Genomic DNA, 22,510 nt, shown 5'->3' with positions numbered 1-22,510 from the left:
TATATATATATATATTGGTACGTTATGAGAACATGTTTGTAAATTGTAGGGATAGAAAAAAAAACAGGAAAATAATGCATTTCTATCAGCAAGCCCTTAAGCTCATTAGAGCACATTAAATTACAGTTTTGACAAAAGCATATATTATGCACAATTGCATTAATAAAACAAAATTATACAAAAATTTCGGCTAACTAAATCATTTTTAAAAAATTGCACAATTTTGTGTTTAGTGTCTCTTTTAAAGGTATACTAAATCAGAAAAATAAATTTTTATTTAAAAAAAATTTCGGTATCATTTTTTATCTACCATATAGAAGTTTTCGGCAGTAAGTTGATAGTGAAAAAAAAAAATTTTTCTGCCTCCCTTTGTGTTTCAAAGCCGATCTTAATATTTTACGTGCAATTCAAATTACATTTATTCATGCGTTAAAATATTCAATCACTAACGTAAAAAACGTATGTTATGTTTTATATATTTAGTTACTTAAATAGCACATTGGATTGTTAAACAAGCGTTTCATTTTTTCGTTTTCTGTTTATATTTTTGTCAATTAATGCAATAATGAACACAAGCTAGACTTAACATCCCACATATCAAACATTGTGCCATTATCATTTTTGAAGGTATCTCATTGAATTAAATCGTAGTTATTCACTGATTAGAAAAATTTATTTATGTTTATTTAATTCTTATATTTATAAATTTAATTTAAAATAATTTGACTATTGCTACATTTAAAAAAATTAAACATGCAGAGAAATGCATTTTAATTATATAACGGTGTGGTTAAGCTCTGACAAAATATAAAAATTCTCCTGCTTTCAATTGTATTGTCATTTCAATTGAAGGCAGGAGAGTTATCTTGGCCAAGAGTATAAGTTAACGAGTATGTAAAGAGTTAAAGGAAAAGGACTTGATAACGATGAGGGATATTTAAGAACTTGCGGATAAATTTAAGTCTTCGTAAAAATAAATGCTTAGCTGGTTCGAATGAAACAAATAAAAAGTTAAACATAAGACTTTGATGAATTACAAGTATACTTTCAACCACAAAAAAAGATAATAAAAAAGTTTCTCATTGTTTCAATAAAGTTTGTCAATATTTTATAAAGGAACAATTGGTACCTAACAATTTATTGGAAAAAAAACATTTAAAAAGGCGTGTATTCCAATAAGGTCTTTATTATAAAATATTTTTAAAGTCAAGTTTTTAAACATCAGAATTTCGATGTTTATGAACTATTTATGCTCGATTATAAACCGAGAATATTAATTTACTTCTTAATACCAATAAGAAGGATATATGAAGATGTTTTTGTATACATCTTCCTGATGCTTCGATACATACTTAACCTGTCCGGTTCTTTAAATTAAAATTTAATTCGTTTTTCAACCTCTGGTCTTCGATACTAAAAGCAATATTGGAACAATATTCAAAAATAACATTATCTATGAAATTATTTATACCTTTACAAAAAATTTCATTTATTTTAATGTTATTTAACAAATTGATGTGAAATATAGAATACAGAAATTAAGAAAAAAATATGAAATTCAAGCAAGTTATATTTATCTAAAAAAAATGCAAAACACGTATGGAGGCCACTTAATGCACGGGTAAAAATTGGCTACAAAATTTAAATTCTTCACGTTCTAAATCGTTCTCTTCACGTTCTGAAATATTATCGTAAAGTTAACAAATTTTAACTATTAATTCAAATTTATAAGGTACAACTAAGTACTTTTTTTAAATAAAATTAGCATATGAGTAGATATTAATATAAAGTAAAGATAAAATAAACGCTGCCATCTTGAATGTATTCCATAATTATTGTTACGGATTGAAAAATATTTTTTTCATAAAACAGCTGAATTTATTTCTATTGAAATATTTTAATACAGACAAGAAATTTCACTCATTATTTTTCTCTTAACTATAAAATATTTAAAACGAATTTTTTTTTTTCTTTTATTCTGTAGACTTTGTACCAAATTTGTAGTTATTATCGAAGCAAACATGAAAAATCCAAGCAGCAAAGTTGACTGTTAGACATCAATATTGGTTTGAATGGTTTAAACCTACATTGTTTATTAACGGTTGACCATTAGTTGGTTTAAACCATTAAAATTTACCAAAACAAAAAATAGGGGCTGAGAATGAGAAAATTATTAAAGAAATGAAGATACGTGAAATTTTTCAGCATAAAATTTTAATCTAATATAATAATATTAAATTAAATTTATAAAAAATACATATTACATTTAAAAACAAACTGTTATTTAAATTTGGAACGTTAACTTGTAAATGGTTTAAAATAATAACTACAATTGGCAATTTTAAAAAAAAAACATTATTATATTTAACATAAATACTAATTTGGAAATAGGACTAAAAATTCTTTAACAGTACAAAGCAATTATGAAAAAAGTTTAATTATCTAATAAAATAGGCATCGAAAAAATTTTTTATAAGATGTTGAACATTTACTTTTGCGACTTATTTAGAGATTTGATTTTAATATAATTATTAGAATCGAATCTCTAAATTGATTTGAGTCTAACAATTATATTATATCAAATCAATTTAGATCTCTATTATTCTATGTATTTGATAATAATATAATTATATAGAATCATATTGAATCTATGCAAATTTTGATTTAGATGTTTTCTTTTTTTAAATGTACAAAATTAAGCTTGATAGATCTGTTATTAAGTTATTTTACACATGATCAAGTAGAAACTTAAAAATAATAATTGTTTTAATTCATACGTATGCATAATATATGTAGAAATCTGAAAACTTAAAGTCATGTAAGTTAGATAGTTTTTAAAAAAAAATCAATTTATCCACTTTCTACAGCAATAGAATAATTATTCTAAATAAATTTCTAGAAGAATAAAAAAGAAACACAAGTATTTTACCTTATACTTAATAGTAAATAAAACACAGTACAAAATAAGACATAGTATTAAAATTCGATAGACGTAATTATAAACATTAACACGACAGTCACTGTAATTTTAAGATATTTATGCAATTACATAAATGTTTCGTCTCAAATTTTTGATAGTAAATATTTGACAAAAGGATTTTGTAAATTACCTAATGCCACATTCCATAAACCTGAGTACCGTGCAAAGCAATATCAACCAATAAAATTCATTTCAAAATTGAACAACGAATTCCAGTAAACATAATTTAAAAACAGACTTCTTCGGTATATAAATGGTTATTACATCTTATTGATTTAAATATTTAAATATTAAAAATATTCAAATATTATAAATATTCAAATAATAAAAATATTCAAATATTAAAAATATTCAAATGTTAAAAATATTCAAATATTAAAAATATTTAAATATAAACAATATGCATTTAAAATATATTCATCTCAAACATATTATATTTATTCAAAAATAAAATGTTTAAAATAGAGTAAAATTTTTGAAACTAATTTGAGATAAAACATTTATTTTTCATTATTTTTAAGAGTTGGAAATTTTTTTAACAAAAAAAATGAAACGCTTTTGAATTTAAATTTTAAAACCATAACAGACTTAACATATTAAATTCAAAATTTTATAAGGATTAACATGTAAAATTTACAATGTTTTACATATTTCCTCTTAAAAATACGAAGATAAAATTAACATTAATATAATATTACTTTATTTTAATTAATTTAGGATAGATTTACATTAATGGATAAAACACATGACTTGAAAAAAAAACTTCAAATGCTAATGACTTTTGAAATAAAAAATCAAAACTTAAGAAAACTCTAAATAACGTTATATTTAAATAATTGGATCAATTACACTACCGAAAATCAGCAAAATATAATCAAAAACAAAGTTTGCAATTTCATGTTTGGGAAAAAAAGTTTCATCAAAAACTCAAAGTTATTCTTGGTTTATCTGTCCTCTATACTTTAAATTTAAAATTACTAATGCAGTTTAAAGAGAATTATAGTTTGCATACTAAATTTCTTTAACAATTTCAGTTCAAATTTAATCCGTAAATACATATTTCATATTACACAATTATAGTAAGTTATATTTTTTTAGTTTCCTTAGCGTAATAACTCGATTAGATTAAAGTTGGTTCTTTCTAGTAGGGAGTTTTGACCCACCTTTTAAACTCTTTAAAAATCATAAATGAAAAGGTAATTCATATCTAAAGAAAGTAAAACCTTACAATATAAAAAGATAAACAACATCTTATGCTGTAAAATAGTGGCAGCTAGGAAATTTTATTATGTTAAAATAAAATTAGAAAATTAGCTTAATAAAAAGCGGGTTCAACCTCATATGTTTAAACTATACAAAAAACTTTTTTGAAAACATTTACTAAATGTAAATACTAATGTAATACAAAAAGTAAAATGTAAAAATGAATTTTACTTTTTGAATTTACAGGAGAGTAATTTTTGAGAAAACTTTTCTAAAGTAGATGAAAAGAAAAAAAACTCGAATCTGTTGTCCTCTAAGTATTAAATAGAAGTACACATTGTAATTAAAAAATTTAAATTTTTAAAGTTTAATGGGTACTCTTTTTTAACTTTTGTCAAGTAGAGATACTATATAAACTTCGGAAAGATTTTTTAAAAATATTAAAAACTAAAATTTAGTATCTAGATTCAATAAGATACATTTTAATTAATAAAATGAAACCAAAGACGTTCCAAATATTGATTGGGGACTTAATAAATAGGGAATTAATATCCATATAACTCACCATGGGTTAACATGGGAGACCTGGAATTAGAATTTGATGCCAAGTAACACATCAATCCTAACCCTAGTCTTGAAGGAGAATTGTTGAAATGATTGATGATGTTAACTATTAGATGATGATTGGCGATGTTACCTTACAACATTGTTATCTGATTATTATTTTTAAAATTAATAACTTAAACAGCATTTCTGTAAAAAGGGTAGAAATAAAACAATTTTTAAAAGCAAAATACAATCTTACCCCCCAAAAATAAACCCGAAATACTGTGAATACTAGATTATAGTGAACGTTTTCAGTGGTTCCGTTCAAATTGCTATTCAACTAATGCTGTCTCATGCGCTTGTAGTTAATAGCTGAGAAAGTGGTAGCTCGTTTAAGTGGACTCAAATTTTCTTTTTAGATGTTATTTTATAAATGTTGTAGACTATGGGAAAAGCTCAAAAAAAAGGTACATAATTACAACTTTTAATTAAAAGTAAAGTTATGCACACTATAAAGGAGAGTTTAAGTTGTGTCATTTTACTGGAATCAATAATGGTTGTGATTCTAAAAAAAAAAAAAAAAAAAAAAAAAAAAAGACAAATGAGTGAGCAAATTGGTTGAACAGAAAAATTTACAACTTTTAACTGCAACTTTCTTCACGAATAACGAAAATCAAAAAAAAAATAATTATCTAAAAATTTCCAAAATTGACAAAAACTGAAAAAGTAAACAACTAAAAAAATTGTTACAGTGACAGGGTGCGTAGCTAAATTATTCAACAAAAAATAAGCACCTTTTAAGCACATTTCAAGCACTCAAAAAATATTTTTAAGCACTTTGAAAAATATCATAATTAGGCAGGGTTGGAAAGTTTTTGACAATCGATAGTTTTATCTTGTTTTAACCGTCATGTCAAAAAAAAAAACCTTTTGGCATTGTTTTTGACAATTGTCAAAAATCATGAAATTTTGAATCATGTAAAACGAATGGCGTTTTCATACGCTACGGACAGACTATACGCCGAAATAGATTGGGGTTGAATTAATTATGAAAACGTTGAATAGACCAATGTGAACTGTGTCTTCCTGCATAATTCGAAGCGAAAATCAACATAGTAAAGAAAAAATCTAATTTTGAAAAAGGGAAAATTAAGCACTTTTTAAAAACACCCAATGAAAAAAGAACCTTTAAGGGCTTTTAAAAAACGAAAATCGAAATTAAGCACCTTTAAGCACTTTTTAAAAACGTTACGCATCCTAAGTGAGACTGCCGCTTCGTTACTTGAAGAATACTTTGAACGTTAACGTTCAATAAAAAAATTTCGTTATATGAAGAACTTTGCTGTAAGGAAGAGACTTTATATATTTAATTAGTTGATAATTGAAAAAACAAATTATTCAATCACCATTTTCAACAATACAACTGAATATTATTTCAAAGATTTTATATATAATAATCCATCATTTATAATAAACCCGTTACTGGGTCTGTGCTATAGCGGTGTTAGATAGTCTGTATATAAAAAATACTTCGTTTTAAATATAAAAGTTTAAAAAATTGTTTTAACTGGAAAATGCACTTTTTTTAAGGAGGGGGGGGAGATAAAAAAGCTTCTCTATTCTCAACTTTATTAGGGATCTTTGTTAAGCAGGAAGAAAAGGAGACGTTTATCTGGAATGTCGGACAAGAGAAATGGCGAAATCTTAACTGATCCCGGAAACGTGACTCACAATCCATTTTTAACAACAGACTATTCCGGAAAAAGGCTTTCAATAAAGCTCTCTTCTTTATTAGACCATTGGGAGAACATAAAAAAAAAAAAAACGATTGAAAAAATTCTGAAAAACCATAAAGAAAAATAATGGATGGATATATTCTGATTAAGGATAATGGAAAGGTTTATTTTTTCATTAAAGTTAACAGAAATAGTTACTATGAATAAATAAAAATGAGAGAAAAAAATTACCGATCGAAAAAAAATTATTTATTGTCTTTTCTTAAAAAAGAATCGTCGAGCCACATAATTGGAACAACGTAAGTGGAAACAAATATTTCAGAAATATATATAAAAAAAAATTTGTTATAATGTTATTAATCTTTGAACATTATATAATGGAATTCGGTAAATGATATTCAATAATGAAATTGAGTTTCAAGGACATAGTTGATTTTATTACAGTATCTCTGACGATTCAGACAGCAAATATTGTTCCTTGCCACCCTTACACAGTTTTAGTAGTTCTGATATTTGAAAAAAAAGTGCATAAATATAACTATTTGAACCACTATTAATGAAATAGGATTGAAATTTACCCATTCCGCAATTTAACCAGTGGTAAAAGAACCATCGTAATTGAAACTAACGTCATTTTTGATAAAAATTAATGAAACTATACTTGTTTCGTTGAAGTATGAAATAGCTTGCTATAGATAGAGTGCTTACGGGTTGTCACATGAAATAACTGAATGTGTCAATTAACGCACTCATTTGTATTAATTAACGTACTTAGAAACTGCTTGTTAAGTTGAAGTATTAAATCCGCTGTTTATGCTTACGGGTTGTCACATGAAATAACTGAATGTGTCAATTAACGCACTCATTTGTATTAATTAACGTACTTAGAAACTATGCTTGTTAAGTTGAAGTATTAAATCCGTTTTTTGATAGAATGCTTACTGATGGTTATCACATGTTAATAACTGAACAAATAAATGAATGTGTCAATTAACGTACTTAAACTATATTTGTTAAGTTGAAGTATTAAATCCCCAATTTTATAAAATGCTTACTGGCTGTCATATGAAATAACTGAATGTGTCAATTAACGCACTTATTTGTTACAATTAATGTACTTAGAAACTATGCTTGTTAAGTTGAAGTATTATATCGGCTATTTTATAAAATGCTTACTGGCTGTCACATAAAATAACTGAATGTGTCAATTAACGTACTTACTTGTTACAATTAATGTACTTAGAAACTATGCTTGTTGAGTTGAAGTATTAAATCCGCTATTTGATCAAATACCTACTGGTTATCACATGTGTCAATTAACGTATTAAAAAAAATCATCCCACTCTACTTTTTATCTACTTATTTCATAGAATAATATAGTTAATCTATCGTTGAAGCATTAAATATGTTGCTAAAATTTTTAACGTTTCAATGTTCTAAAATATTAACAAATCCATTTGCAATAAAATACCATTTGAGTTATTATTTTAAGTACTTATTTAAGTGTTGTAGGATAAAAATTTTGAAGTATAACACAAATATTTTTATTTTTTCTTATTTTTTTTTTTAAAAAAATGAAACACTTTGCATGCATCCCCGAACTATGAATGGCAGCTGCAATATTATTTTCACGCCTACTTAAGAGGACTTTATATTGTGAGAGAAACTTTTCATCACAAATTCTGTTACACCTCCATAACTAATTTAAAATTTAAAGTATAGAAAAAGTGAGTGCAGGCAAACCTATAGAGTAAATCATGAAGTTTCAAATGCTGAAAATTATCAAAATGAAAACAAATTATGGTATTTGGTACTTTTTTTCATGTCGCACTAGAGCTGCACAGTGGGCTATAGACGACGATCTGGGAAACATTACTGAGGATGATCCAGAGACAACATTCATACGTCACATCCCGTTTTACAGTGAGGACACATTCACACACAATCCATCCAAGCGCATGTCGTAATTTTGACCAGAACCAGAGCATGATTAATCTACGATCCAGTACCCCAAAGTTATTGTGGAAACCTGGAGGGCTTTGTGACACCGATTTAGCGTGTACCAGTCACCATTTTGTACACAGGAATTCTTCAGCCTTTGGAGATCAAACTCATACTTTCGGATATGGGAGATCAAACTTTCGGATATGGGAAAAACTCCCTACAAGCCACGCTATCCCGGCCCCGAAAACAAATTATGAGAGAATAACTTACGATTGAGCAATGGGGAAGTTTTCCTCCAATAATTTGTATGCATTTCGACAATTTGAAACTTCTTTTTCGACAATTGAAACTTCATAGCTTACTCTACAGGTCTGTCTGAACACACTTTTTTTTTATACTTTAAATTTTTAATCAGTTATGGAGGTGAAACAAAATTTGAGATGAAAAGTTTCTCCCACGGAATACTACTGTCCCCGTAACTCGTCTCTGGATTTACTAGATTGTGGGAGCATATTTTTTAATCGAAATTTTGATCACTTTGTGACTAGCTAGTGTGCCCAAATTTCAACAGGAGCTCTGTAGAAGATGACTATACGAGTTTCATTCCCGGCCATTAATAACAGAATTCATTTCAAATCGGAGTTTTGACCACTTTTCAATATATATATATATATACATATATATTGAAAACCTTTCCTGAAACCATAATATAACTTACGTAGTATCAAGTGAGTGGTTAGGTCATAAAAGCAGCCATTATTTGCTTTGCTATATTACAACACTACGTGAAATTAAACTAAAAAGAAAAAAGTAATAGCATAAAATTAAACAAAAAGTTTCTTAAATCGGTAAAAAAGAACAAAATATTTTTTTCTTTTTCTGCACCTCAAACAAAAAGCGACAAGCGCATTATTTTTTCTGAAATTTTCGTAAATCCGAAATCCCCACAACCGATATTAAAAAGTTATGCAATCCATGTTTTTTGTTTTTTTTTCCGGTTTAGGTGTAACAAAAAAAATTTTTTTTTCTTCCAGTAAACTTTGAAATTTAATTTTTTCAATCAACTTTAAAATGTAATTTGAAATGTAAATATAATCAATTACTTATTTTATAATTTTAGTCTTCATTAAAAAAAAGTACATAAATCAATAAATAACTTAAATCGTTATCGATTAAGTCAAATTTCTCTACCACTATCTACATCACTAACTAAACTTAAATTTAAAGGCGTAACTAACTCAGGGTACGTAGCCAAATCTCTCAACAAAAAATAAACACCTTTTAAGTACTTTTTAAGTGCTCAAAATACATTTTTAAGCACTATATACTTTAACAAAATGCAAAATAATTTTCAAAGTCTTTAGATGATCATGATAAAATACCTAGTTTCTGACAAAGAACCCTTCTTGATTACATTAGCCATTATAAAATGATCAAGAGATTTTTCGGTCAGAGGGTGGAAAATGAAGCCTGAAATTGAGAATATCTTGCAAAATGCAGCAGAATTGCACATGAAAGTGCAATAATCTCACCGAGCTCAGCTCAGTAGACACACAAGCGGACTCGCAAATATTTCATCTAACATGTAAAATGATTGAAGCCTTCATATGCTAAGGACCTACGGTACGCAGAAATAAATTGTGCTTGAATGAACAGAACAGTGTGAAAAGCATGCTTTTGCACAATACGTGTCAAAAATCGACAAGGTAATGAAAAAAATTTCATTTTCGAAAAGGAAAATTTAAGCACTTTTTAAAAACACCCAATAAAAAAAGCACCTTTAGGAACATTTAAATGACGAAAATTAAAAACAAGCACCTTTAAGCACTTTTTAAAAACGCTACGCACCATGTAACTGCAAAGCAAAAAAAAAATCATACCTTTAGTGGGCGATACACGTAACGCTTTTCATGCATCACTAACAATAAATATATTCTATCAATCTATGAAAAGAAACCGATTCCGAAGTAGCTGAATAAACTCAGTTGAAACAGTTTTTTTTTTTCCTTCCCCTTCCCCAAGAGTTCATTCCGTTTAATGAGGGAAGATCAGCAAATGGTGGTTTTTGATAATGCGTGTGGTTTCTGACATAATCGATAAGGGAGAAGGAGGGAGAAAAAAAAATACTTTAGTTCGAAAACTCTTCAGACGATGATTTGCATAATGTATCCCAAACTGATGAAGTGAAGAGAGGCAAAAATAATTTAAATGGAAATCACACAATGCAATGGTTGGCGATCAATAGTTAACTTTAAAAAAAAATAACAATAAATAAATAATAATAGCACTAGAACCCTTTCATTAAAAATGGGATGCTTTATTTTACTGTGAATGAATTTTCGTTTCAACACATTATATACAACATTTACATAGTATTTCCATGACCTGAAACCATAATATAACCTATGTAGAGTCAAGTAAGCAACTAGGTCATAAAAGCAGCCATTATTTATTTACTTGGCTATTATGGGAAATTAAAACAATTTTTAAAATATCGGAGAGTAATATTAATCTAAGGGTAATGCTATGTTCTGTAATGTTATATTGGGGTAATATTAATCTGGTAATTTTAAACGGTCTGGAAGACTAAATTATGTAACAAAATAATGAATAAGGACCAAAGGCCTCACTTACCATAACGGATTTTCATTTATTATGATCGCTAAATTACAGCTAAATAATTTTTTGTGACATTTTAGCATGTTTTCCTGAATTTTATTATAATAGTGGGTGATAAAATGATTGCACTAGTACACATTTTTATTATTTTAAGATTTTCATTATCTGTGTTTGTGAAAGATGCACTCATTTATACATTTCTTACACAAACCGATCTAACTATTAAATGCAAATTATGAATTTCTAAGTTTGTAGTTCATCTTAATTTCACAATAACTAACTCTCAAATCAATATTTCCTTTATCCAATCAATTTTAGATAGATTTTAAATACTACACAATGTGACAAAATAAAACGGTTTGCAAAATTCAATGCAGTATTTTACAAACATTTTCAGATCTTCCGAAATTTTTCTTTTTTTTTCCCCATTCGCATAAGAATTAATTTTAAATTCTATTTTGAATTCTATATTTAAATTAATATCTACTACGATAATAAACTTTAAAAAAAACTCTTTGAAAATTTAGTAATAATATGTACATAAGACTTAGTGCAAGTTTTAATATTAAGATAGATTGTCTAAATGCGATTTCAAGCTATTTCAGCAATTTTTTTTCTTTTTTTTCCTTCACGATCTAAAGTTAAATATATAATTTAACGAACGTTGAGCTCATGTTCATTAGAATGTGAGTTCGAATCCCACCAGCCGACGAATCCCCGAGTATTAAAAGGTGACTAATGCACGTTAAATCTGTCGGGTTCACAAAGTCCTCCAGGTAACAAATCAATACCCCTGGAGGTATAGAATTGAATATTGATCGTTCTCTGGTTCAGGTCAAAATTACGATCATTGGATGCATGAATGGAGGATGTTTGGGTCCTCCCTGTAAAACGGGCTGTGGCGTGTGTGTGTGTGACTGATTTCCTATTCTTGGCAATAGATTGTGCCACTGAAAAAAACAAGAAACGCATTCTCTGAATTAAAAATTCTTGGCTTCAAAAAGCAGGCTTCTTGGCATTGGCCAGTAGAGCCAAAAGCCGCTAAGATAACAAAATATAACCTTAAGTTGGTGACGGTTTGTCAATGAGAGCCTTTCCTTTACGTGTAACAAAGTTGAGGGGTTGGGAGAATGGTGCATGGTATACCAAATATAAAACAGTAAAAAACATACAAATACATATATTTTAATCAAAAGGATATTTATCATGATGTAAAATGTAATGAAGTAAAATTTGCCTTAGTAAAACTGCTATTAAATAAATAATTATAAAATACGAGTCTTCATAATTGAAAAGATTATTATGCTAGAATTTGTCAACATGTGATTTTTTTAAGTAAATATCAATAAATAAAAACTACATAAAAAAATGCTTCCTTTCAAAGCATCTAAAATAAAGGTGCATCCTCCATAATTGTATTATTTCCATCAATTACTTACCTCGAATATATAAAAAGATATAAGCACTGCTTGTAAAAGCACTTCAACGTAAGGACTTGATCGATTCAAAGAGCTTTAAAGTCAATTACTTAATCCGCGCAAAAGTTTATGTTCATATAAGGAAAAAAAAATAAGATAAACAAAAGTGGAAACTATTTGTATTTTTTAACTAAATAATAATCGGAAAATATTTTACTTTAACAATATGACAACAATATATTAACACAGTTCTTATTATTTATAAAAGAATCGCTATATTTATTACATGAACAAGTAGAACCTTTTAAGAAAATGAAATTTTCACTTCGCAAAGTAATAGTGTTGCACGCTGTATACATAAATAAAATATTTTATCTTATTTTAGGCTCGTAGGTAAGAAAAGGATTACGCACTTTTTACGACTTTCACAAAATTTATTGTGCCTCGAAACTGAATACGGAATGATTTCGGTAGATTACTTAGTTTAAGAACTCTTTGCGAATTTAGTTATGCGAGGAGAATATCCTTTTTCTTCTAAAATTATTATGCGGTTGCAAATTTTTATTTTTTATTTTATTCAAATTTCAATTATTGTTTAGTATTATTTTTAACCAAATACTTGAAGATATAGAAAAGAAAAATATGGTTGTTAAAAATGTTTACCACTTGAATTGCTAAAAATTACGATATATAGCGGGGTTGCTCTAATGATTTAATAAAAACAAATAATTTAAATATTCCACAAATTCAACTATTGGCGAAATTTATGATTTTCCTCGCAGTGCAATGTGAACGAAGATTAATCTTATTAAAAAAGTTTTTTGCCACGAAGCAAAGAATCGATTTAAATTTCGAGTTTAAACACTCTCTTCAAAACATGCCTTTTTTGCAACAGATTTAGATTCTTAACCATGAAAATATGGGTTTAGACGCCATCTGGAAGATATGGTCTTAATAATTTAGTCAGAAGAGCAATCAAAATTTTAGGTCACTTAAAATTAATGCTAGCGTAGTTCAGTATATTTCGATACTTGTAAGCAAATCGAAAACTTATTCCACACAATTATAAAACTTGTTCATAAAAGACAGACAAATACATACAAAAAATTATTTTATTGATTATTTATTATTTTTTATCATTTAACTCAGTATTAGTCGAAAACATTTTTAATTGGGTACTTGTAACCCGAGAAAAAATTAAGTGATTATGCCTAACCTTGTGATTTAAAATCAGATTGAATTGGATACCTGTAAGCGTCGTCACGCGTGTGCGTCAAACGCGCGAGTGTGTGATTGGCTTCTCAATCGACAAATGCCACGCTTTACCTTCGATGACACCTCTTGCAGGTATCAAATTATAAAATATACAAACTTTTATAACATTTTAATTTTAAATAAGAAATTACAGACCAATCACTACAATTGGTCAAATAGTTCTTGAGAAATAAAAATTTAAAAATAAAACATTTTTGAAATTAAATATTTACTTGTAAGTACTACGCACTGTACCATACCACCAATACTATCACCATTTCAGTAAGGTTTGAAGTACAAAATTCACTGTTCACTGCAATTATAGAGTGTGACCAAAGTTTCGAATTAGTCGTTTTATAGGCGATTTTCATTCTGATAATTAGCATAGGAGGTGTTTGGCTCGGAGAATGGATCACTCTATCTACAGAAATTTTACAGAAGCATTTCTCATGCTAGCGTTGGCAATGATCTCTCAACCAAACATTGGCAGTTCTCTTTCTCCCAGACATTGGCAAGGATCTTTCTTTCAAGTGTTGGCATAAATATCTCACTCAAACACTGGGGTTACGATTTCTCATCTAAATAATGGCAATAACTTCGCATCCAGGAAACCAAATACATTAGAAAGCTAACATTTGCTTCCCTGTCAAATTCAACCCTAAGAGCAAAGTTAAATTTTATTAACAAAACTGAAATAAGCGTTTTTATTTAGAAAACGGAAAAAAATTACAAGAATTAAAAAAAAACTTTTTTTTACACGAGGTACGAATTGTATAATTTGTTATCGTTTATTTTTAAAAGTTTCTTTGATGAGGGTAAATATTTTAACGTCCTCGGTAATACAAAAAACACTGGCAAAGCAGTAAAAAAAAACAATCTTTTTATTTAATTATACCAAGCAAATGGAATAATTTTATTAAAAATACCAAGAAATGTTAAGTTCTTTTGTTATCGTCCAAACCCTATTTAAAAAGAGATTGCAACACCATATCATATTCATGAGCTTGAATTATGCCCGGCACGAGAGTTCTATTTAATCGCGTTTTGCATTATTAATTAAAAAAGCTTAGATAATTTTCTCTCCTCGAAAAAAAATGCTTTTGCCTCCTTCTCTGGTGCTTTAATTTCATACTTAAATCATCTCAAAAACTGCGCTTTAAATGCACTACTATCTCGTCATATTTACCCAACTTCACGTGAGCCTAATTAAGTTTTATCTAGCGACTAAAAGGGAAAGGGCATTTTTGTAATTAAAAGAAGTCGACTTTTACATAATTAAGAGCTCTGATGGTGAGGGATTACGAAGGAAAATCAACGAAAGAAAATTTAACTGAAAAGATAATGAGTACAGAAAAAAAAAGAAAGCTAAACGGAGAACGGTTGGGAATTCGTGAATTCCATCAATCATCTTAATAATTGATTACTCAAAAACAAGCAGTTTTTATTATTGATAGTCAATATAAAATATAGTTAAAAAATAATAAATAAGTAATTAATTCTTAAACTGCATTATAATTGCAGTAATTATACTTTAAAGTAAGATTCTTGCATTTTGAAAAATGACATTTGCAATTTCAAAATGTGTTCGGAAGAAGTTGCGCATTTCTGCTCGATTCGGAACTATAATTAATAATTCAGTATTGTAATAATGTAGAAATATTTTAGAAAGATACCCATTCTTGCTTTTTTATAATTAAATTACAATTAAAATCTTCCAAACAATACAAATTTCAATAATAAAGAAAAAGTCTTCAAAAAGAATTCACGTGCTAGTAAAAATTTATTAAAAAAAATCACAATTAAAGAATGTGATTAACTATTTATATTATTTTAATGTAAACACAAAAACTGAATATTGCATGTAACTAAATCAATCAGCGACTAGTAGAAACTCAATCTTAAATGTTATTTCTGTACAGAGATAAACAATCAATATTTTTTTTTCTCATCTCTACACCGTTGAATTGTATTTTAATATAAGATTCACAATCGGATGCTTGCAGGTGACGTCATCGTAGGTAAATCGTGGCATTCGTCGATTCAGAAACCAATCAGATTCGACACACACGCGCTTACAAGTATTCAATTAAATGTAATTCAAATGACATGGTTAAGCAAATCACTTCAGTTCATCTCGAGCTGCAAGTACCCAATTGTCAACATATATTACATTACTGGGTAAGGTAGAATGATTTTTCAAAATTCGGCATGCAATAGCAACCTACATAAAAAACATTTTAAAAAATGAAATTGTTTGCATACCCACTTATATAGTTTCAATTCAACATTTGTTTGCTTTATATTTTACATTAAGTTACATTTAGTTTCTCAATTTAAGACGTGCATGTTATTTGTTTATAAAAGATTAAGTTCAATCACAGGGATATTTCGCATGCGACTAATGATTGTACATGTTTAAAGTTTATGACTTTGACTTTAATCACATAGATTAATTTGACTTCAAATTTTATTAAAAAGATAAACGTTCCCTATATAATTAAATGGGGTGTTAACACCTTCAGTTATTCACAGACTACATATAACTAAAGGTAATTGTACCATGCCTTTACCCACGTCAGGCAAAGCGATCTACGAAAGTCACAAGTTGTAACTTTTTGATTACTTTGAACTATTTCACTATCAGCATTTGCTGATAGTGAAATAGTTAATAGAAATAGTAGCAGCATAGGATTCATAAGAGAACGTGGCATTTGCTTGCCGGGGTCTTGACAAATCCGATATTCACAGAAACTCTTACTCAAATTTCTCACTTCCGATTGTCCTAGAAAGTGTTCGCCAGAAACAGTAAACACCATACGAATAAGTTCACATTAAGCAAACTTTCTGCCTATCAAAATCGTAATAGTGTACGTTGAACTATTTTAAGAGCATTAATCTCATGACTGAACATTTATATTCATCTTAAATGCTCTCAAACAAACTATTTCATCACTTATATCTGAGTTGGAGAGTTAGATCTCAAGTGGACCTGTTTTCATATCTATTCCCAATTTAATATTTCCACAGTTTACAAAATTAAGGGTAGGGGTGAAACTTTCCAGTTATGTTTCAGGACAATTTTCAGAAATAGAAAGATGTATAAAAAAATGCAGAAAGATTTCAGATTGGAGAACTGACACAATAGTTTTAAGTGAGGATTCAAATTGTGATCAGAAAACGTTCAAGTTTACTCCACGTCAGCATAGTTTTTATAGCAACAAATAAAGATTTTGTGTAGATGCTTTATAAATAAATGTTAGACAGGTGTAAAAATTTAAAATATTTTGAAAAAATAGTTTTAGAATTATTGCAGATTTCAAAAAAATGTAATAATTTAAATTTCTATTCCATCACAAATTTCAATAAACTTACTTCGTAATCCCTGTTTAGCTGAATTTATCGTAATTTTACAACTACTATTAGAAATAAAAACATAACGTTTATAGGCAAAAACACAAATTTTCAAATTTGGTTGCGTTAGGTATTTTAAGAAAAGTTTTTTTAAAATAAAACAAATGTGCTGCTAATTTTAAAAATCTAAAACTTTTCATTGTACATGATTTATTTAATAGAAAAATCAACACAAAATCTGGGGACGAAATTTCTTTACTTTTTAAAAAATTATGTCCCATTAAACTTGAATTTCCTTTGCTTATGATAATTTCTCATATGCTCTACGTTATTATTACAATATAAAATTTCTCCATCTGAAACTTTCGCCGAGCTTAGATTTTTAGATACATACTAAAATGTGTACCGAGTTTCATTAAAATGAAAATTGCAAAATAGATATGGATCTGATAACTGATTCACTTGATATAGAATAAAAATCATAATAACTGTATTAAATGTTATTACTAAAATTTAACATTTTATTTCAGGCAACAGTTGAGTATTTCAACAATGGATTGAAAAGCTATGTCCTGTGAACAGAGTATGGACCGCAGTCGTGGTCCGAAATGAAAGATCCATTTTTGATACATCTGCTCTTCCTGCTGCCACCGCTTCTCCATCAAGCAATTGCCACTACAGTCACCACGCCAGTAGCCCCATGCCCAAGTTCCTGCAGCTGCTCCTCTCAGATCTTCAGTTTCCTCGGTAACGTCAGTTTGAAGACCACCAACTGTACCAAACATCGCTTAACTTCTGTCCCAGAAGGAATACCGCCAGAGACGAATGCTCTAATCCTACAAAGCAACAATCTGACTGATCTCTACAATCAACTACCTCCACTAAATAGTCTTTTGTTGCTAGACTTGTCCCACAATCAAATCAAACAACTCGGCCGAGGTCTTATTTTCCACAACTTTACAAATTTACAAGTTCTTAATTTGTCCTATAATGACTTCAGGACAGTTTTTAACGGAGTTTTTAGAGGCATCCATCGATTGCGCATACTGGTCATGACACATGTACAGATAAAATTCATTGAAGAGCATGTTTTTGATGGATTGCGAGAACTACGTCGCTTGAACCTTGATCACAATCAATTGAATGCCATATTTCCAGAATGGTTCAAGGAACTTCCAAAACTGGAAGAATTGCACCTTGAAAACAATCACATTTCTTACATTAATAGCGGCTCTTTTACGGCACTGGGCAATCTCCGAAAGCTTTCACTTAGCGGTAACAAAATTCGCGGCGTCAGCGACCACGCATTCGATGGACTGGAGAATCTAACTTCCCTTTATATCGAGGATAATCAACTCTTCAAAGTACCATCAACGTCTCTCCAGGCAACTAAAAATCTTAAAATCCTGAAATTAGGAGGAAACTTTTTTCCACAGCTGCATACGGGTGATTTTGTCCACCTAACACTCGAAGAAGCTTTTGTGGAAAACATTGCAGATTTGACTCTTATCGACCGAGGTGCCTTTTGGGATTTACCATACCTAAAAACTTTGCATTTACACCACAACACGAAGCTCCAGTTCGTGGACTCCCACGCATTCATAAATGTCCCGAACCTAAGGATTTTGTCCCTACACGGTAGCAACTTAACAGCCATCAACCGAGATGTAATCAAAACGTTTCTAAAACCTTTGCAAATAAGTCTTTATGATAACCCCCTTCTATGTGACTGTAACATAAAATGGATACACGAAATGTTATGTAGCAATGCAAGTCGAATTGAGATCCTCAATTCAGACATCATGACGTGTGATCAACCTTCAGAGTTTCACAAAACCCCGGTAAAAGACTTGAAGGCCTCGCAAATACCTGACACGTGCCAACCTTTTCTTGTGGGACCCTCCAACATTACAGTTGATAAAAAGATAGGAGAAAAATACATCTTTCAATGCAGAGCAAACGGCATACCCGTCCCAAACATCCACTGGATTTTACCGAATGGCGCTGTCCTTAACCAAACGTCCAATGATATTCATATCCAGTTTAAGAACACTGGCAGCCTGGAGCTATATCACATAAAGCCCAAAGATTCGGGAACGTATACTTGCATAGCAGAAAACCCCATGGGTGAAGTTGTAGCCGTCACTAACTTAATCGTTGAAAATATAGACATTAACATTTTTGCTTTGGGTATAGCGTCCACTTTCGTGACCGTCGTGTGGAACGGTACAGCTAGAAATTCCTTCCCTGAGTATGAAATAATATATCGAAGGGAAAATGGCACGAATACGAAAAAAGAATACCAATCAGTGACAGTGAGTCAGTTCTTTCGCTCCTACACCATAAACAATCTTCAGCCAAAAAGTACTTATAAATTCTGCATCGGCGTCAAGAATAAAGAAGACAGACAGTACGTGCAATTTTCTTGCACTTCAGCCCGCACTAAAGATGAAAGCTTCATGATGCAGGGCATACACCACACTAGCAATGTCGCTGTAGCTGCAGTTCTGGGTATCATCACCACCATGATGGTAGTCGTGTGTGTCGTCACAGTTGCCGCCAGGAAATATCGCCAAAGACAATACGACACACCCGAAAAATCACTGGTAAGCAATATGGCTCAAATACCTATGGAAAATCTACATAGTCCACTGATGTCTCATGTAGGATCGTGAACAAATATTATAGTGAAGTATAATATATAGCATGAAAACGCATAAATGCCACGTCCTTAAAATAGCCCAAGCTAAAGCGCCATTGTATGTAAATGCTTTATATAAAGAATTACTTTAGAATACCAGTGCAACAAGGGAAGGCTATCCGTTGTTCCATGATGTTTCCCTTAAAACAAACTCATTGCCTAGCAACGATAATGCAGGGTTACCAAATCGGGGAATTTGCTCTCAGGCGTAGAGTAAAATTTTCGCACCAAGTAAATTTGAAAAAGGCATATATAGTCTATGCCTTTTTCTATCGATGGAAAGAACTCATTTCGCCATTCGTTTAGACAGTGTCGGTGACTATGGTTACGAGGTTCAACTATTTCCAGTAGGGTAATAAGTCAATATTTAAGACAGATTTTGGGTCACGTGGGAGAGATAAGCTGAATCAGGACCGAGTGAAGCTCCCCTCTTTGAAACGTGCTATTTCTTGTTTCCATAGCAGCATAGACTTTTTGTGGCGAGGGGAGTTCCTTCTACATACAAACAATGTTTATTATTATTATTACTATTATTTTGGTGCTGATTTTAGGGAAAACATTCACAACTTTGCAAAAATTTGAAGCAATAAGAGGACAAAAATAATTTTAAAAAAACTTAAGCTATTTTGCGTCATCATAAATTAGGGCATCATAAAGTTAGTTTTTTTTTTGTTGATGTTTTTGGCAATATTATTTCTCAGTTTTCGGGGAGGATATTGTTAAAACAGTTGGTAAGAATACTTTGCAGCAAAATTTTGCAATCAAAATAAAGATTTTTTTTTTTTATTCATCTCTTTGCCGTTGCTAGGCAACGCTCTATCATCGCTAGATCATTACTATGATGAATTTCTATCTGGACAGCGGACATGATTCCCTTGAAAGAGTAAGTTTTTAAAAAAGAACATTTGAATCACATTAGAATTTTTTAGAAAAGCTAAAGTAGCGCAAACACATATTAAAATAATTTTGTTTAGATGTTTTGTTAAAATGTTTGTACATTAGATGAAGCTTGTACTGTATAGTGAAATTTTATTTTTCAATGGTGAATATTCACATCAAAAGTTGTTTCAAACGTTGTTTGTGAGATGAAAAATTATTGAGGTACTTAATCTCAAATTATTTAATATATAAGACACATTGTTATACATTATAAATTTTTAAAAGTTAAATGAATTTCTTAATCAAATTTCATGATTGAAGAATCTACGATAAACAGGCAGCTAATCATGTTTATGTGTAAAATGTTATGTATTGAAATATATTTTCGAAAAATTCCATAATTTATGTATGTATACTGGAGCAAAAATGGCCAGCAAAATGTAATATGTTCAGATTAATAAATACACCTTTTATTTGTTTTACATTATTATTTAAGAAAAATATTGAGACTTATTTGTAAAAACAATAACCAACTTTTTTTAATTCCTATTTAAACAATAAAGACAAATCATAATACCAGGAAAATTTTTATAATAAATAGTAGGTTAAACTTTGGACATTTAAAAACCACATTAAAATCTATAACTGCAAACAAACTTTTCACATTAAACCAAACTATGCCACACTAAGCCAAATAGAATTAAAAATTACAATAGAATTAAAAATTACAATGTAAGAAAATAAAAATAATTTAAATGCTTACTTCAGGCACAAAAATCGTTATACAAACCAAATATTGTAATTGAAATAAAATTAAACACAATTGTAAACAATTACGAGTGGTTTTAAAAATATGCTTAGCTGTTTAGGAATGTTTTTAAGCAAATTAATATTTTTATAACGATTTTCCTTCGTTTCTCTAAATGCAGTTTTATCGATATTTTTTATATAAAAATGAAATAATTTCTTAATATTCTTATAAATTTTTAAAAGGAAATGTAAAATAAAAGTTTTAACAACAAACATAATTTACAATATTGTGAGGGAAGTCAAAGGTTTATCTTTTTCTCGCAATTATTTTGGAAAAAGTTATAAAAGGAATAATTTTATTACAATTTAGTTTAAAAAATACATATACACTAGGTACACAGAACAATAGTTCGAATACTTTGCAATATAATTTTAATTATTTACACTTTAAAAAAATTTATTTAATCTCAATACTTTACGTTAAATTTTTACTGTTTAAAAACAAGTTCCTTTTTATAACCTTATGTTCCAAAAATAATTGATCAATCGAAAATTCAAGGAAAACGGAATAACATAGAAATGCAAGTTTTACAACGTTCTTTTTAAGAAACTAGAAACTAATTCTCAACATCTTTCAAAATTAATTACAAAGTTCGTCTCTAGATAGCACTGATGACAGAAAAAAAATTCCAACAAATGAGTGCTATTTCGAAACAATCCTTTACAATTTTTTTCCTCGTAACTAATTTTAAAATTTAAAATAAAAAGTGATTCCGAAAATTGTGAGAAATAGTGAGGTGTTTCCGAAGCAGCACTCAGCAAATTGTACAATTTCTGTATATCTCCTTCCACTTTCCTTGAATAGATTTTTAAACCATTAGCTATTTTTGCAACACCAGATAATTAATGCTTATACAATTGGGTACCTAAAACTCGAGAAGAAGTGAGGTGATTAGGCCTAACTATGTGATTTAAGTCAGATTTAATTGGATACCTGTAAGCGACATCACCTGTACGTGTCGAGCCTGATTGGCTTCTGAATCGACAAATGCCACGACATACCTACAATGAAGTTACTTGCAAGTATCAACTTCTTTAAAAGCATTTTATTGAATATTTCTAATGGTAC

The 22,510-nt window shown here is 29.1% G+C and overlaps 2 protein-coding genes across 4 annotated transcripts in view; one reads left to right on the top strand and one right to left on the bottom strand.

Annotated features, from left to right (window-relative positions):
- The window catches only part of LOC107443404 (leucine-rich repeat neuronal protein 1), a 22,359-nt gene extending 1,246 nt beyond the window's left edge, over positions 1-21,113 (top strand). Inside the window, exon 2 of the mRNA XM_016057252.3 lies at positions 17,582-21,113. Coding sequence (XP_015912738.1) covers positions 17,660-19,726 — 2,067 coding nt within the window. The 5' untranslated portion in view covers positions 17,582-17,659 and the 3' untranslated portion in view covers positions 19,727-21,113. The remainder of the gene's footprint in view (positions 1-17,581) is intronic.
- Positions 1-22,510, bottom strand: part of LOC107443405 (mitochondrial inner membrane protease subunit 2) — a 132,633-nt gene that overhangs the window by 84,522 nt on the left and 25,601 nt on the right. The window lies entirely within an intron of this gene.

The sequence above is a fragment of the Parasteatoda tepidariorum genome, chromosome 4 (assembly GCF_043381705.1).
Source record: "Parasteatoda tepidariorum isolate YZ-2023 chromosome 4, CAS_Ptep_4.0, whole genome shotgun sequence".
Classification (NCBI taxonomy): Eukaryota; Metazoa; Arthropoda; class Arachnida; order Araneae; family Theridiidae; genus Parasteatoda; species Parasteatoda tepidariorum.
Note: the sequence above shows the minus strand (reverse complement) of the source record. Positions and strands in the feature narration are given on the sequence as shown.